Below are 17,591 nucleotides of genomic sequence, written 5' to 3'. Positions count from 1 at the left end.
AGGAACTTGAGAGCAGAGAGACTACGGGGGAAACCTATCAGAAGGCAGAGCCATTCCTCCTCCAGCGAGAGACGCACACATGGTATTTCTATTACAGTTAAAAGACAAAGCCACATGGAAAAAAAATGCAAAATATGAAAGTGATGTTTGACAAACCCACCCTGCCAGATCTGAGGTCAGAGACACTGGCTTTTCAGCTATTTTGTCTACTAAATTCTTCAGAAAGACCAATTCTAGCTGAACAGACTGCAATGAACTGCAACCTGAGTCATCAAGGTGATAAAATAAAAAAAAAAAGAATGTACAACTTAAAAAATGCTCTAGCAAAATGAACCTGAAGATGCACAACGGCCTTTAAAAGACACCCCTGAATGTTAATTGAACTGCTTTTTCCTCACCCACACAAGTCACTAAAAATCAAGGAAATCATTAGTTAAACTAACATTCATATCCTGAACCATCTCTTAACACCCAAGTATATGCCATTCCTCAGCACTGCAAAAAGTCTCTACTACCTCCAACGTGCAACTGCCCCCAGACACCAATATAATTCCTATGCAATCTCACATAGGCACAATCTTAATTCTGACCTCAGCAAAACTCAGTCACCAACAGACCCTTTAGTCTGAAAGCCTCAAAGCCGTTACCTCTAACTAAACGTTCTCAACTCGAGTTACAGCTGCACAAGCACGATTCAAAGTCTTGGGCATAAGCTTGGTGTCTTTACGCTTCAAATAAAGAAGAGTTTGGTGCAGAGCAGGAATCAGGATCGATTTAAAGAAACCAACCACTCAACCAAAGAGAAACCCTACTCATGAAACAGGGCAGGGATGGAGGTCCAGAGATCCTGCCGAAGCGACCAAGCTATACTCCCGTGCCCTGCTCCCTCCCCCACATCAGAAAAGGTCCTGTTCCCGTTCCCAGAGGAGCGTGTGAAATGGCAAGAGAGAATCCTGGTAAGCACGTGACGGGAACCTGAAAACGCGAGAAACTGAAAGGTACAATTTCATAAGTGGGCTTTTTGGTCTCTGCTGCAGAACAGAAGGAGACTGATCCCTATATTAGCAGCCCTCCCTACAATGTTAAACCTCTGCTTGCTTGCACAAATATTATAAAAGTTGGTAAGGGAAATTGCATGGGGAAGAGACGCATTTAATCCCTGCTCCATGCATCAATCGCATGAAGCAGGGATTAAACGCTGGTGGGGGTGAGGCACCTCCAAATTAGCAACAACATACCTCTAAAGGACCCTGACTGCCACATCACATTATCTGCTAGCATCTACATCAACCGTGCCTCTGCTTCATTTTGGAGTGCAGGGAGAAGAGCAGTACATTTTAAGTCTGAGATGCCTTAAAAAGGTGAAGCTTCTCTAAAAGGAAAGGCCAAAAAACTTCTTAGCGTGCTTAGCACCCAGAGCTAAAAGCAGATATTCAGGAGAGCGCAGGTCCCACCGCCAGCACTCCCCTGTAGACTGAAGGAAGAGGAAGGAGTTCAATGGCCCTCCAGAGAGAACCAGAAATGGATTTTGACAGAAACTACGAATTATCCATCTCCTTAATCCAGCCAAGCTAGAGGAGCAGACGGGCAAGCCCTCACTTTCCTCTTGAATCCTCATGACTGTTCGTCCTCCTCTCAGATCTGCTGTCTCTACGTATATGGTCTGTGGCATCCGAGGGAGAATCCCGTCCATCAGAATGCATACTCACTGCAGGTCGAACGCTGACAAACAAAGAAGGCATCCATGTCAGCATTCGTGATGTTTCGGCTTTGGGATCTCTAATGAAAGCAAGCTGGGAGGGAAACCATCAAGTCGCTTTATGCATTTTGTCTTTGGCTACAGAACTGATTTCACATAAATATCTCCACACACACACACACACACACACACATCTTTAAAATATCTTTGTGATGAATCGAAGTTTTGTAGTACAACCACCAGCAACATCTCTACAGGTAGAAAGCAAAAGCAATGAACAGAGGAAGCTCTCCCAGCCAGTTTCCGTCTTAGAAATGCTTAAGGCACCCTCACCACAGCATCAAATCTCAAAACAAAGAGCCTACAATAGGTTTATTAAGCTCTGAATATATAACTTCACCAAGGTTTTGTCCCTAGAACAAGGATCCTACTGAGAATGTTACGGTCAATTGACTGCATTTCATCCCAGGCTCAGGTCCAAAAAGAAACCAAAAGAGCTGGAAACGATCTAGACCAGAAAGATAGGAGTCAAGATGCTCGGTGGGCTGGGATAGCTGCTTGAGATCATAAGAGAAGCCTCAGGCCAGCCGTCACAGTTTCAATATCCAGTGCACGGTAAATGGAAAGGTAAAATTGAAAGCTCCGAGTGCTTGTGGCTGGCACAAAAACAGAGACGCAGGTTCCAGTAACAGATTCGGCTAAAGAACCACCACGTAATCCCAGCCATGCTTAGCAGGAAACCTACCTGCACACGTGACTGCATCGTCACTGCTTATGGCCGACCAAAAACAAATAACAATTTTAAAAAGTCTTCAAGGAATGCAGGCAGGTGTGACAAGGCACTCACAAGTACAGATAGGTCACTGCTGAAAACGCGACTAGAACTCTTAGCATCCGAGAGCTTCGTGTCAACAGTTTGTCAAGTGTGTTTTTCAAGTCACGTATCAATTACAAGTGTTGCCACTCTAAATATTTTGACCAAGTCTTGTAAAATGAATGCACAGGATCTACAGGGAAGTCTGTGTGTGTCAGTAAACGTTAAAGAGAATGACTTTGCAGGCAATCAAAATCAGACATAAAAAAAAGATGCAAGCTGCCGTATAACAATCAAATAAAGAGTTGAAATTTGAATTTGAATCATCACGTTCTTCATCTAAGGACGATATACATGCACGTGCACACGCACGATTCCACCCCCACCCCCACCCCCAAGCCATTTCCAAAATGTAAAGTGTCAGGACTTAAATATTACAGAAACCAGTTTCTGATAATGGTTAGTACTTAATCTACAGCAAGCAACTTAAAGTATTCTTAGATGCGGTTCTTTAAATAGAAAACTACAAAACGACACAAACATCTGAAAACTAAAAAAGTTTCATAAATATTTCTGTTACTTCTTTTTCATCTCTGAAATAAAGGCAGCACTTAAGGGGGAGAGGGCGGCATTATCACTACCTGGATGGATTTACTGCCACCAGGGCACACTCAAAGTCATCTCGCGCTCTGCGTTCCTACCTCTCTGACAGCGATCGTGGGTCCAGCAGCGCTCGATGAAGATGCCGTTTATTACAGTAGGTGGGCAGTTGCTCTTTCCTTTCACAGTTCCTGGACACACATCTCCACACTCCTCTTTATCATCCTTGTTAGCAACGATGTAGTTGTCTTCCACGGAGTCCAAGATTCTTGACCAGTCAATTGTGGACAAATAACACAGTTCATTGTTCTTCTCAATCCTCACAGCACCTCGAGTAATGTTCATCAGGTTATAAAGGCCTATCTCTTTCAAGTGAACCATCTCGAATATGACCAGAGCATAGTTAAAGAAGAGATGAGTTCCTCGAATCACAGTGAGGTTGGGGAAAAGCCCCTTTAAACTTTCTAGGCCATAAACCCGAAAAAGCAGTAAGTAGTCTGTAATCATAGTCAGTTTGGGAAAACTGAGCTCACGGAAATCTTCAGGCTTGGTTTTAAACATCAGTAATATTTGCAAGTGGCCCTCAATCACAGTGCAGTTCTCCAGCATGTTCAGCCGGGTCAGGTTGTTCCGGATGTCCATGCTCTTGCAAACTGGAAATCAAAGAACAAAAACAATTAATTGACTGTTTTCTAAAGAACCAGGCATGCTCCTACACCCTGTGATGCACTGCATGCTCCAAACAGCAGGGGGGACGCGTCGAAGCGTGGGACTAACAGTGGGAAGCGCACTGCGGGGAGCACTCCCGTACACAGGAGGGGTTTGCAAGACAGGATCATATGCTCCGTCATCTGCAATTTCAATTTATGTTCACTGCGAACGGAGCCTCCAGGTTGAAGCAAGAGTCCTTATACAGTCATTTGGCATTTACAAGAGAGGAAAGAGTCTACTCAGCAGAGTCTGTTGCCAAGAAAACAACACACCTACCCCATTTTGGATTATGCAATTAATACAAAGGGATTACTGGGAGTAATTGGACAATGGGGCCTGGTTGGGAGGAGCAGATGGAGGAACAGACAGAGGGAAGGAAATGCAGCAGTGCACCGCATGCTGCCGCCTCAGCATCACTGATGAAGTCCAAGTTCGCTCCAGCAACCGAGAAGGAAGCCCGCTGCTCAGATTTGTTGCTTTGCCCGTTATTACGTTCCAGGTTGGGAACCTTCTCCCTGCCGTATCTCGTTCAGCACTTTACCTGGCAGAGCCACTGTTCACTTTGCCAGTTCTCTGGAGCCCTCAGCAGTGACAGGAAAACAAGAGCAACGTGAATGCAGGCTCTAGCAAAATAAGGAGCCAAAGATGCAACTTGGTTAATTTGTGCCAGTTCGAGAAGCAAAATCATGTTCCTCGGCTGATGCAGGTTTGGGTGACAGAGCTAAAGCCCCACTGGAGTCTGCTATCAAAAACGGCATCCAGCAAAGTCCAGCTGAAACCAACACTGAAGTTCCTCGCTCAACCGCTGCCCGAGGGCTCAGCCTTGGGCCCGGTCACACAACACCGACTCCAGCTGAGCCGTCAGCTCGGTCCCTGCAGTCCGCAGACCAACAGGCACCGCTCTGCCCGCAGACCCGGCTCCCAAGCAAAAGGCCTAGTGCCGCTCTGCGATCCAGGGCCTCCAGGTCCCGCTAGAACCAATTTCCTCCGCACTGCTCATCTGGTCACACCAAGCCTTCAATATTTCTGGCCATCACTTTTTGAGGATACCAAAATCCCCTTTATTGTGCTCTGCTCTTCTCCTGCTGCAGGAGAAAGGCAACACTGCTCCTGGTCGTCTGTAAACTTCTGCTATCGAAAGAGAGAGCTGACTAGAAACCACCATGAAAAAACTAGAGTAGAAAAGTCACCAATAAACCTGGGGTTTTGTTTGCTTGTAGACATTAATCCTCCAGCTATTCCTGCAAGGGGCAATCTACAGCTGATCAAAATGTGACTAACAAACATATCACTTTGATGAGGATGGGTCTGATAAGCCCTTTACTAGCCATTTCTCACTTCAGTATTTAAACTGCTGTGCAGCTTTCTGCCGTGAAGATCTGAGCCGCTGGAAGCGTTCCTCAGCACCCTTCCTGGCAGCAGCTATGCGGGTTCAGAGCCAGTCGCTGCACTCTCTAAAGTGCTTCAGAAAACCCAGGATTTGTCACTGGGACATAGCCAATCCCTTATCTGCCAAGAGGCAAACAATAATGCTGGACTAAAATAAACCATACATACACTTGATAACATTTCTCTGTCTAATTTGGTGCAGGCAGGTACCGCTATCTCTACTTGTTTACCTAATTAGCACTTTTCCAGGGCACCTACCTGCACATGCCTTTTAAAACAGGACTTCATCTCCGGGGTCTAATTCTGTTGTCGATTATTAACTGTTATCTGCGCTACGCGGTACAGAGCCAGCAACCTAATTTAATTTAATTAACATCCACACAAACATCTCTACTGCACCCGCTACATCAGACACACCAGCTAGAGCACCGTATTTGTTACAGGTACAAGTTTGGGAGTGTCAGACGTGACCGTGTCCCCTCAAAAATAAAATCACTATTACAGGACCATTAAGCTCTGTAAATTCTAAAGAAAGTCTGTTCCTGAAATTCCTTCACATTCAAACACCTCAGTGTTTTTAATGCTGCGTCTCACTACCTGCAACTTGCGATCGTTAGAGGACTAGCTAGTCCAGAACAAAATCTTCTAAGATGCACTTAGCAGGAAGAGTTCCAATTAGTTGAAACTGAAGCCATCAGCTTATTTTCTAAAGCTCAAGAGAATTTGTACACGCTAGATTCCCACTGGAGCAGACCTGGGCAGCTGCATTATAAACATTTACGTTTATGGCACTGCAAAATCAGTTAACCACAAAAAGACAGAGGTGTTGCTAAGCCGTGCTCAGGCGTACGGAGCTGTTTAGATTGCAAGTTCTTTGTGGCTTGCCTTGGTACCTGCTTTTAAAACACTTGGCACTCCTCTGGCACCGTACTATACAAATTAAGGTATTAACTGTTAGTAGTGCTACTGAGTATTACTATGGGAAAATTGAAGACTGAATATTGGCTACTTTTCAAACAGCAATTGGACAAGTGAGGCATGTTCAGTCTAGACAGTATTTTGTGCTTCTTCATTTTAGCTTAAGGCATGTGATATATTTATCTTTGATTTCTATCATGGACATCATCCTTGCTTAAACACTGAGGTGTTTAAATTGATTGCTATGCAAGATTCTTTCATTAGCTTGGGTTAGAAAACAGAGATGAATACGTGTAGGTGTTGTGTCCAGAAATGCTCCCTTCCCGGTGGTGCAGCACACTGGACTTGCATCTCTATGTGCGCGCACATCTCAGTGCAGCCCCCTTAGCACATGCTTAAACATTTCCCTGGACCCAGAGCCCACAGGAGGACAGGCTGGCTGAGCCCTGCTTGGTTCTGGAGGATCCAGAGTCATTCATTCAAAGCTCATTAAGAAGAGGCAGTTAATGATTGTTAAAAACGTAGTTTCTGGTTTAAAAATAAACAAGTCATTTGAACAGATAATCTACCTGTGGTTGGCAAACCACGTATTGAAATAAGGCCCTCTTAATATCATTCTGCATAATGCATACATTCAGTGTACCCTGCTGCTAAGAAGGATTTGCTTTCAGTCCAGAAGCAATCATGGGTGGGCCAGTAGATTTCCTCAACTAGTGTATTTTTACCTTTGGTTTAAATGAAAGCAACAGGAGTAATCTCACACAAGTGGATTTATATATTCTACCCCTTTCACAAGCCCCAAAATATTGTGAGCCACCAATCCAAGAGTACTTTTCAATGTTTGAGTCCAAAGGACAACACTGAATGCAAAGAGAACTACATTGTCACAACCTGCTTTAACTTATCCTAGAAAACTTCAATCCACTTCCAAAACTAGTCAAACCATAAACAAATGTTAACGTTAATATTGGACATTAAAGGTTACCACTGCCATTACCACATGGGTCTCGCACAACAAAGTCACCTAACACATTTCATTGTAACCTTTGCTATGGATTTGCTTTTTCCTCCATACAAGAGCTATACAACGTTCCCGTTTCTCTCGAGGATTCTCCAAGCAACAAACACACACGAACTATGGAGACACTTCTGTGCTTTCTTAACAGCCTTCCCCCGAGTGCACACAGACAGATGCACACAACGAAGCCAATGTCTCCTGGGCCATTATGGCCTGGCAGGGAAGGCAGCATTTTAAAGCTGGCGAAGCAAACACTTTAACCACAGGAACGTGTGCATCAGCTCCTGCGAGCAAAACAGAGACGGGGCCCCCCTCTGCGAATACCAGCCATTTCATTCTGACCGATGGCACCGTGTCCCGACACACCGGGTCCCTACCCAGCAAGACGGGCGCTGCGGCTCGTGAAAGAAGCGACACAGAGGGCAGTATCTCCCGAGGAGCAAGGTCCATGGCACTTGGTTACCCGCATCCATTTCCATCTCGCGCACACCCTAACATGCTCAAAGCTGCCAGAGCTTATCATGATACAATCACATTCATGAAAAATTAGGCATCAAAGGCCCATGCTTTAATCTACTGAACGTTACAAAAACCCCCGCATGCACGTGGTAGAAATTTGTTTGATGCATTTCAAAGCGTAAGAGAAGCGAAGTGTTTTCTGAAAGCCTGCAGGAACACACTGTGCAAAGGATTCGCTTCCCGAAACGCTCCTTGAGTGCTGGAGGCAGCAGCCCCTCGGCCCGGTGCCATGACCCACGCAAGCAGCGCTCCTTATACAACCACCACGCACACGTTGCAGTTAAATCACCCACTGGCCCGAAAGCCTGACGGCCCAACCGTTCAGGGCAGTGAATTGTCTAGCTTGTCTTGGCTCAACAGGCATGAGTGTGGGGTTTTTTTAAACTACCTTACTGATTTTTATTAAAATCTCTTAATGATTGTTCATAAACCTGATTAATTACAAATAAAAATTAAACTTGGCAACACTACTGTAAGATTCTGAGCAATATTATTGCTCAATAGGATTTTCTGGCATTATATCCTAGTGGCTTCATAAATCATTACTGGGAGAATGTTAACACACACACACAGCACATCAAAGGTGATGTGCTTTTCAAGGTAGAACAGGAAACCCTGTGAGCAATGAAAAGCAGCCTCTCTGCCTCACCAACACCTTTGGCCACGGCAGGAGCCAGCCAGCGAGTTATCTTTCTGCACATTGCAAGCATGGAATAAAATATTGGGAAAGGCTCAGACGTAGCTTGCACGGGCCGTTCCAGTCCGTCCTCAAAACAAGATAGAAGAGGAAGGGTGCTTTCAGGGCAGGCACGCATGGAGCGAGTGGGGCTTTCCCTCTGAGGTTTCACAAAGGCTACCACATTTAGTTCAAGAGTATCTCCTCTGAATCAACTATTCTGCCAAATGCTACCTAGCTTTAAATTAGAAAGTACCTAAATACCCTTTGAGGGCACCGGGAGAGGAAACAGGGGAATACCTGGTAATAAATCTGCTCACTGTAACACAGGAGATGTTTTCAGTATCATTTTCTTGCTGAAAAACTGAAACATCTGTATTTGCCATTTTGATCTTTAGCATTCTGGCCACGCCGAGGAGCCAGCAGCTTCGCTGCAGCCACGCTGCTGCTTCTCACCGAGCGCTGGTGTAACGTGCTGCCCCAGGCCTGGAGGAGAAATCGGCCGGAGCAGGAAGCTGGTCACTCATCCACTCCGACTGGCACAGGAAGTTCAGTGCAGCTCCCCAACACCAGAGCACCACAGAGTCTTCAGACTTATCCCGCTCCCTACACCGGCTCTGGAGCACGCCCACGGTGTGGGTCCTTATGTTCAAGGCCCTCTGTGGCCTGGATCCAGGAGAGCTAAAAGGGCACCTCGAGCTTTGGGATGGAGACTGTGAGGAACCAGGAGCCTGCTCTGGGGCAGCGGAAGAGACGAACGTTCCCAGGAAACGGCCTGAAACCGTGGGGTGAAGGACTCCAGAACTGGGCGTCATGCAGCCCCCGCCTCCTGTCCAAGTGCCAGGTGCGCCTCCGAGACCACGTCTCTCTAACACGGTGGCGCTCGAGCAGTCTAGCCACACAGGCCAGAGAAGTGACACGGGGCCAGTCTGCGGGCCAGATCCTGCACATGGGGCTGGACCCACTGCAGGGTGGGCACACGGGTTCAACCTAGCCCGCTGGTAAGACCCTGCACAGTGGATCCAGCCACAGCACAACCACGCGCTAGAGGGATCTGGCACACAGACAGTGCCACTCACACCACAGGGTCTGGATATTTGGTGGCAGGGGAGCAGCGGCATCATTGACACCTGTGGCTCTGGGAGCAAAGCTGCCGCTGCTCCCCCACTGCCAAATTTCTGGGGAGCTCCACAGGCTACAGTCTAAGGATCACTGCTCTAACAGATCTACAGCAACAGGCATGCAAACAAAGATACATGCACCCCCGTCCCCCTGCCCCAGTTAAACAATACTACCAACTGCATAAGCTTATCCGGGGAGAGGATGAGTGAACAAACGCCGCGAGACGCCAGTCACATTGCACGTGCATGGTTGGAAGGAGCCTGAATGCTACAGTGATCGGTATGGGGCAACAACCCAGTTGGAATAAAAAGAACAGCAATTTATTTTTTAAATCATGAATATTTTAAACAAAGGCCCAACCCATCGTTACTGGCGTCTTTTACGAAGTTCTATGGAAAACTTTTTGTAGAATTTCATACTTCTGTAAGATCAGAAGTGGTAACCATTACGCACCGACTTACAAGGACCACCTGCACATGCCTTCCTCTCTTCCAGGTCTCACTCCAGCACCTGCATCACAAGCGTCAAGCACAGCTGAGTACATTCAGCGTCTTCATGGATCAGAGGTACAGAATTGCTGCTATTTCAGAAAATCTGGGTTTGTCTTCTGCAGATCTGTCTTGCACAGTTCAATTCAACTGAGCAGTTGGAGTCCACTGGTGTTGTAACCACTCACATGACCCCTCTAATTCTGTAGTTACCATAAACAAAACTCAGTTTTAAGCAAAGCAGCAAGTGTTTTTCCACATCTCCCCTCAGCAAGACTTTCTGGGGTGGGGAGGGGCAGGGGCAGAAATCAGCAACAAGGCAATATGAAGACTAGTCAGGTGAGTGGCAGCACAGAGAGACTAGCAGTTTAAAAACCAGCTATTAGAGAGTTTTTAATACGGTTTCTGAAACAAACACAGAATCAGCTATTTAACCCTCAAATCTGTGCTCCAAGTGCTGCAGCTACAAGGCCTAATGCTGCTCTCACTGATGCTAGTGACAAAATTCCTGCGTCGCTAAATGTCACCTATTTCTGTCAAGCAGCGAGGCCGGCCAGAGCATGGACCTCAAGGAGGCTGGGAAGAGGCCCGCTTGCAGCCTGCTGCAGCGAGGAGGCAGAGCCCCGGGTGAAGAACACGCCTGCGTCCTGGCCCACGGAGCTGCCCAGAGACGGTCGATCGGTGGCAAGGCACATCAGCGCTTCCAAAACACGTGGCAGAGGCTCCTGCACAAACTGGTCTGCCAGTAACACCCTCAAGGTACTGAGGAGAGACACGAGGCCTGATGTCAGACTGTAGTTTTCAAGGTACTGTCTAATGGGGAGCACTTCTACGACTGACACTTGGTGTAATAGCGAACAACAAACCCTAACAACTCACCGCAACAGGCTCCGGCCCCCCATCCAGAGTCCTTGCTGCACACAAAGACAATTTATTTCGCTGACTGGAGTATTTCAAACCTGCTCAAGCACGTGGATAACAGCGGTCATTCTGATCAACCTAAACCCTTGGCACTTCCCCGCAACTCTGGTTTTCAGGAATCGTACATCTACAACGAAGAGCGAGTTACATTCCGGTTTTTACAACCGCTCATGGCTCTCGAGTGATGGTCTCACCCTGCGGAGATAGGACCTCAGGCAGAGCACTGGCCAGGGAAGACCTCAACTGAAGGGGCTGAGACCCAGGGTCCGGCCTGTTTCATACTGTTTTAACAATCAGATGATCTAATAATGAAACAACAAGATTTAGTTTTAAGCACTGTTTTCCTCCCCTTAGCGAGACCTGGACAGTGAAGCATGCTCAAACCAGGCTATGATGAAGGTGAGAGTCTGTTTATATGCCCCTGGCCTCCTCAGATGACCTCTCTCAGGCAGCTGCTGTCTTTATTCCTAGGCAAGGGGAAAAAAACCTCTGCTGAGCCAAGGCCAATCCTCCTCCGACACAGAGACTGCTTCTTCTGTGCTGGTTGCACACAGACTCCGCAGCCCAGCCCGAAAGGCTCAGCTGAGCACTGTGCGCTCCCCCAGCCCTGGGAGCTGCTACCAGTTTTAGGCTAGTCAGAGAAATAAGAACGTCTCTGTTACGTTCATCCCTGATGAAAGCAAAGGGCAGACCAGAGCAACAGGCATCCCCGCATGTACTGGGCAAGGCGTTCAGGAGCTGGTCAGCCGAAGGCCACCCCACCCCGTGGAGCCCGAGGCAGGGCAGGGCAAGGCAGAGGGCTGCTGTACAAGCCGGACAGTCCCTTCCCTGCCAGCTGCCTCCGGGCGCTGCAGGTTGTTCTTGGCCACAAGGACTCTTCATCCCGCTCCCAGTCCGGCCCGCAAGCAGAGCGTGCCAAGGACAGCAGCCCGCGCTACAGGGATGCTTCGAGGAGTCCCACAAGTGTGCCGAGGCAGGCATTGATGGGAGCAACGGGGACAGTCTACCTTAACCTCCAGGAAACGAAGCTTTCCTCCAGACTGAAACTCGACATACAACCAGACTGTAAGGCCCGCGTGAGACGCTTCGTAAACACAAGACTGTAGTGACACACGAGTCCAGTCCTGTGATTCAGGAGCAAAATGTGCACGTCCCTGCAGAGCGAACTCTCTCTGCTGTCCGAGACGCGCACGCAGGACGTGCGGGAGAAGCTTATGTCCGGGAAAGGTGGTGGGCTGGTGCAGCGGTCAAGCAAGAGCATCGTGCTTTAATTTGCACAGCTGCTCTGCGCCTGTGCGCTTTCACCCTGCAACAGGCTCGGGGGATCTTTGCATTTGACAAGCTGGCTGTGTCCAACCTGCTGCAACCACCTGTAGGTTCAGCGATCCCGAAGCCTCAACTCGGGGGCCTCGCGTTAGGAGAGCTCCCGACACCCCCAACCCGGGGCGAGAGGCCGCGAGGAGCCGTGGCGCAGCCCGGGGCGGGCGCCATGGCCGGCCGAGAGCGGCTCGAGCCCCGGGCAGCGCCTGGCTGGGGCGGCGGACGCGCGGGGGCGACCCCGCAGCGCGGGTGGGACGCGCCGCCGCCGGGGCCTGGTGCGGCGCCGGGCCGTGCTGTGCCGGACGGCCCCCGCCCGCGCCCCCCCGGCCCGCACTCACTGTCGCCGCGGCCGTGCCCGCACCAGGCCCCCAGCACCACGGCCACCGCCAGCGCCGCCGCCGCCGCCGCCCGCGGCCCCATGGCCCCGCCGCGCCTCACAGGCCGCGCGCCGCGCCGGGCCGCCGGGGCATCCGCATCGCCGCCGCCGCCGCCGCCGCCGCCTTATAGCGCCCGGGCTCCGCGGCGCCTTCCCCGCGGGCCGCGCCGCTGCACACGGGGCTGCCCCGTCAGCCCGCGGGCCGCGCCAAGAGGCGGAGCGGAGCCGGGCGGAGCGGAGCGGAGCGGAGCGAGCCGCCTCCACCTGCCGCCGCCCCCAGGCGGCCCCGCCCGCGCGCGGCTCCACGCGCCCAGGCCCGCCGGGGCTGCCAGCACCGCGCTCTTCCGAGGGCGAGCCCTGCCGCCGCCGCCCCGCCCGCGCAGGCGCCCTGCCGGCCCGGAGATCCTCGCAGGCACGACGGCCGGCTGAAGCAAGTGCTTTTCTCCGCCCTGCAGAGCATTTGCTCGTGGGGACGCGCCTGCCCCGCGCAGGGGCGCACCGTGCGGGCAGCTGCTGCTCGGGCCCGCGCCGGGCCCTGCACCCCGAGGCGCTGCTCAGGCGCCGGCAGCAGGCCGAGACGGGCGGCACGCGGCTCGCGCAGCGCCTGGCAGGCCCATCAGATAGAGCCCGCACGCTGCTGCCCGCAGGTACAGGACCCAGCTGCTTACACTTGTCTTTCTACAACTACAGGAGGAAGTATGTTTGAGGCCCGACAGGGGCTTTTTTATTTTATTTTAAGTGTCTTGACTCCAAGAACCCTACCAAAACCACCAGCGTTACTCCAGTGCTCCTCCCACGCTTTGGTGGTACTTACCTCCCCAATACCCCAGCCACCCCAAAGCAGGTCTCCTCTCCCCTTTCCCTTAGGGGGCTCAGGGACAGGCAGGCGCAGCGATGCACGAGGGAGTTAACAAGACATGCCGTGCCGTGCCACAGCCCAGCCCTGCGTTTATGATGGCAGGACTAGAGCACATCTGATGTTGCCCCCTCAAAACCATCATGAAAACCACCCTCAAAACAGTTTCATTTCAGATTGTTCTAATTGCAGCCTTTGATCTGGGCAGAGCTTTGTGTTTACAACAAAGCACGAACCAGGAAGGTGGAAGAGATTCATTAGGCCAAAGAGACCAGGATGGAAATCTTGCTAAAAACAGCAAGGCCTCCAACCACTCAGGGATCGCTCCCTAAGCTGCAAAGGCCCTGCCAGGAGCTTTTTTTTTTTTTTTGCACCGGTCCTGGAAGCACTGGTGTACCAGGTCAATGCTTGGAGTGGATGGAGCACGCTCCCGTTCCACGACCCAACACCAAAAAGAATCTGCTCAATATAGACCTCCTGTGGAAACCACCTTCGAGATCATGGTGTCTCCCCTGCCAGAAGGCAGGGAGAGGCTGCAGGGCCTGCCCGGCGTTGCACCCAAGAACCTCACAGCCTACGATACTCCCACTACACAACTTGTCACCTCAAGGCTTCACCCGAGTACATCGAGCCCTCTTACATAGGCTCCTGCTTTTGACCAGGCTCCATAGACGCATGGTTAGACTGCAGAAGCTACAACCAAAACGACCACGGAAAGGAAAACAGCATCACAGCCGAGGGGGAGGGAAGTCCCGCAGCCCTTGTCGTGGTCAGCTTGTACGTTCTGCAAGCGGCACAGCAATCCTCTAGAACATGGGCTTGCCATGTACAGCAGTCACGCTACATTTATCCGCACTAACAGTTGCCTTGAAACAGAACTGCCGCGTCCTCCCGAAGCTGGGGACTACACAGGTACAACAGGCGTCCTTGACGTCACTAGGAGAATGCTCAGACAACACGAGATGTCTGCGATGCTGTGACAAGGGAGGATCTGTCCCTCCATTTGCCACCATTACCAAGGCAAGGCTGTCCCGAGGTGCTAATTTAATTTCCTGCTGTAGTCGAGAGAGAAGAGCGCTCGTACCCGGATGTCGCTAGGTAGCAACTTTCGGTAAACACCGGAGTTCTTAATGGCAACCACTGCACCGAGTTACTTTCATCACTTCTCGGTGGCTGAGTTACCGCTGTTTGCCGCAGTCCTCAGGAGACGTCTCCCAGGTAGGGAAGATGTGGGCCTCAAAGCCAGAGTGAACAAAAGCTCCTGCCTGTCCCGTTTTGGTTTCTTTGATCTTTGGACGCTGTCTCAGCTCCAGGACGGTCCTAGTCACTTGGTCACCATTGCCAACCTGCTGCCCGCTGCTATAAGAAAAGTCCGTACATCCCACGTGGAATGAAGGCAAAACAAAGGTGGGACCTTACACGTGCCCAGGTGTCGCCAGAGTAACCAGCCTACTCCTTGCACAACTCCGGGAGGCGCCCTCTGTGCTGCCCAGGTGTGGCGGTGACAGGGCCCCGACGCGCACAGTACGGGACTGCAACGCCCCACGTATGGGAAGTTTGTGGTGATCAAGAAACACTGACTGTGCAAACTTTGTTCCCAAGCTGGGTCCGTGCTGCCCTGTCCCAGCAGCACAAGGGAAGCCCTGGGCCTTTCACAGCCATCCCGTGACTTGGCTCCATGGGCAGGATCTTGGTGCTGGCAGGTGCTCAATGCTGCTTAGCAAAACTGCCAAAGCTTGGACCGTGTCTTTTGCACAAAAATGCAAGACAATGGCTGGGGCAAGGCGGGGTTGTGGCCACAAGAAAATCAAAATCTGCTGACGGCTTGCAACCCATTAGGCGTCAAGACAGAGGAGTGCTTGTGGTACTCAATACCGGACGACCCATGCCATCAAGTAATGAAAGTGACGGTTAAAGTTGTTGGCAGAGACCTGACGTGCTCATCATGCGTGTAAGAAAGAGACAAGAATAGGCCAAGTCAGTGTAACTAGAGAAGGCAGGGAACCTACATCTGCATTTCAACTGAACTAGCAACTAAAGATGACAAAAGAATAAATAGGCATCTCAAGAGAAGCCTGTAAAAGGCACAGGAAAGATGTATGTCTGAGTTTTGTAAAAAGACCATCACCGGTACAAGCTATTGCAGATTTGCCCCAAGAATAAGCAAATCCCCAAAGACAGGTCTGGCAACCAATGCCTCTAGCTATCCTGTCTGACTGCTCGAGACCCATCGCCCATAACTGACCTGTAATTGCAGGGGCTGCAGAGAAACACAAGCCTTCAACACCTGGACAAGTCCAAAAACAGGAGCCAGGCAGTTTAACAATTGTAATATGATGGTCCCCCTTTTCCTCCCCATTCTGTTCCAACTTTAAATCAGCCAGCTATCAAGGAAAAATGTTTTGAAGCTATACAACTAACAGTGTAAGAGCTAGCAAGGTGTGCTCAGTCCAGGGAAGATCAAGAAGTCATCCTGCCACCCAGCCAATAAGTGAAGGATCCCCACTGCAAGGCGGTTCAGGAACTGCTTCCTGTCTGCATTGGGTAAAGGTCTCTTTGCAGCCAGGATAATATGAGGACTACCAACTTATTTTATATTCGGAAATATTTTCCGTCATTTAGTTTTGTAGCTTGCTGGTAGTTATTAAAGCAAGCCTTTCTGCTGTTCATCAGCCAAGTGTTGTGTCAATTCTTAGATCTTTGGGTTTAAAAACCCACTTCTCAAGTGCAACACTTGAGGGCCCCCAGGCAGCATTCTGGAGACCTCCGTGCTCCGGGCGCTTTGCACTGCTGCTGCATGGGACGTGCCACAAGTCTGACCCTGCTCCCAGACCTTCTTGGAAACGGGCTTCACATGCAGGTCACTGGGGACTCGGGGCTCTGAAAGCTCGTCAGTAGACTGTTCGCTCGCTGCCAGAAGAGATGGACGCATGTACTGGCTTGAAGAATCCAAGCGCACGGGGAGGAAGAGGGTTCGGCAGGGGCGTCCATAGAATCATAGTAGTCGGGTCGAAGGGACCTTGTAGATCTTCAAGTCTGACCCCCAGCCTGGGCACAAGAAAAACTGGGCTCAGATGGCTCCAGCCAGGTAGGCATCCAGCCTCCTCTTCAAGACCCCCAGGGTAGGAGCCAGCACCACTTCCCTTGGAAGTTGGTTCCAGCTCCTAGCCACCCGACCGTGAAGTAGTTCTTACAGATGTCTAATCTAAACCTCCTCTTCAACAACTTGTGGCCATTATTCCTTGTTATGCGGGGGTGCTAGGGGAAACAAGGTCTCTCCCAAACCCTTCTGGTCCCCCGCAGTGAGTTTATAGATGGTCACCAGGTCCCCCCTCAACCTTCTCTTGTGAAGGCTGAACAGGTTCAGGTCCCGCAGTCTCTCATTGTAGGGTCTGCCCTGTTATCCCCGGATCATGCGAGTGGCCTCCTCTGTACCCCCTCCATGTTGTCCACATCCCTCCTGAAGTGGGGCGCCCAGACCTGGACGCAGAACTCCAGCTGTGGCCTGACCAGTGCCGCATAGAGGAGGAGGATCGCCTCCTTGGACCTAATCGAGATGCATCTCTGGATGCACGACAAGGAGCCGTTAGCCCTGCCAGCTGTGACCCATGTTCATCTTGGAGCCAGTAATGACTCCAAGATCCCTTTCTGCCTCCCTGCTCTCAAGACGGGAGTTTCCCATCTTATAAGCGTGCTACTGGTTACTACTGCCCAGGTGCAGCACCCTGCACTTGTCAGTATTGAAACGTACCCTGTTTTTGCTAGCCCACCCCTGTAACCTGTCCAGGTCTTGCTGCAGTCTTTTCCTCCCTACTAGCGTGCTCACCTCACCCCAAATTTTGGTATCAGCAGCAAATTTGAACAGGTTGCTTTTCACCCCATTGTCCAAATTGCTGATGAAGAAATTGAACAGCGCGGGCCCAAGGACGGAGCCCTGGGGGACTCCACTGCCCACTTCCCCCCAGGTCGAATATGACCCATCCACCACCACTCTCTGAGTGCGACCCTTCAGCCAATCTGCAATCCATCTGACTGTGTAGGCATCAATGCCACAGTCACCCAATTTTTTTTAAATGGGGATGGGGTGGGAGACGGTGTCAAAGGCCTTGCTGAAGTCCAGAAAGACTATGTCCACAGCAACACTTGCATCCAAGGCTTTTGTGA

At 50.6% G+C, this 17,591-nt stretch overlaps 1 protein-coding gene across 1 annotated transcript in view; it reads right to left on the bottom strand.

Annotated features, from left to right (window-relative positions):
* The window catches only part of INSR (insulin receptor), a 69,167-nt gene extending 56,413 nt beyond the window's left edge, over positions 1 to 12,754 (bottom strand). Inside the window, exons 1-2 of the mRNA XM_090026942.1 lie at positions 12,534 to 12,754; positions 3,215 to 3,766 (exon numbers count right to left, since the gene is read on the bottom strand). Of these exons, the coding sequence (XP_089883068.1) occupies positions 3,215 to 3,766; positions 12,534 to 12,615 (634 nt within the window). The 5' untranslated portion in view covers positions 12,616 to 12,754. The remainder of the gene's footprint in view (positions 1 to 3,214; positions 3,767 to 12,533) is intronic.
* Positions 12,755 to 17,591: the final 4,837 nt, after the last annotated feature.

The sequence above is a fragment of the Crocodylus siamensis genome, chromosome 14 (genome assembly GCF_052110815.1).
Source record: "Crocodylus siamensis isolate JL-2025a chromosome 14, ASM5211081v1, whole genome shotgun sequence".
Classification (NCBI taxonomy): Eukaryota; Metazoa; Chordata; order Crocodylia; family Crocodylidae; genus Crocodylus; species Crocodylus siamensis.
The sequence above is the reverse complement of the archived record's forward strand: the minus strand, read 5'-3'. Positions and strand labels throughout refer to the sequence as shown.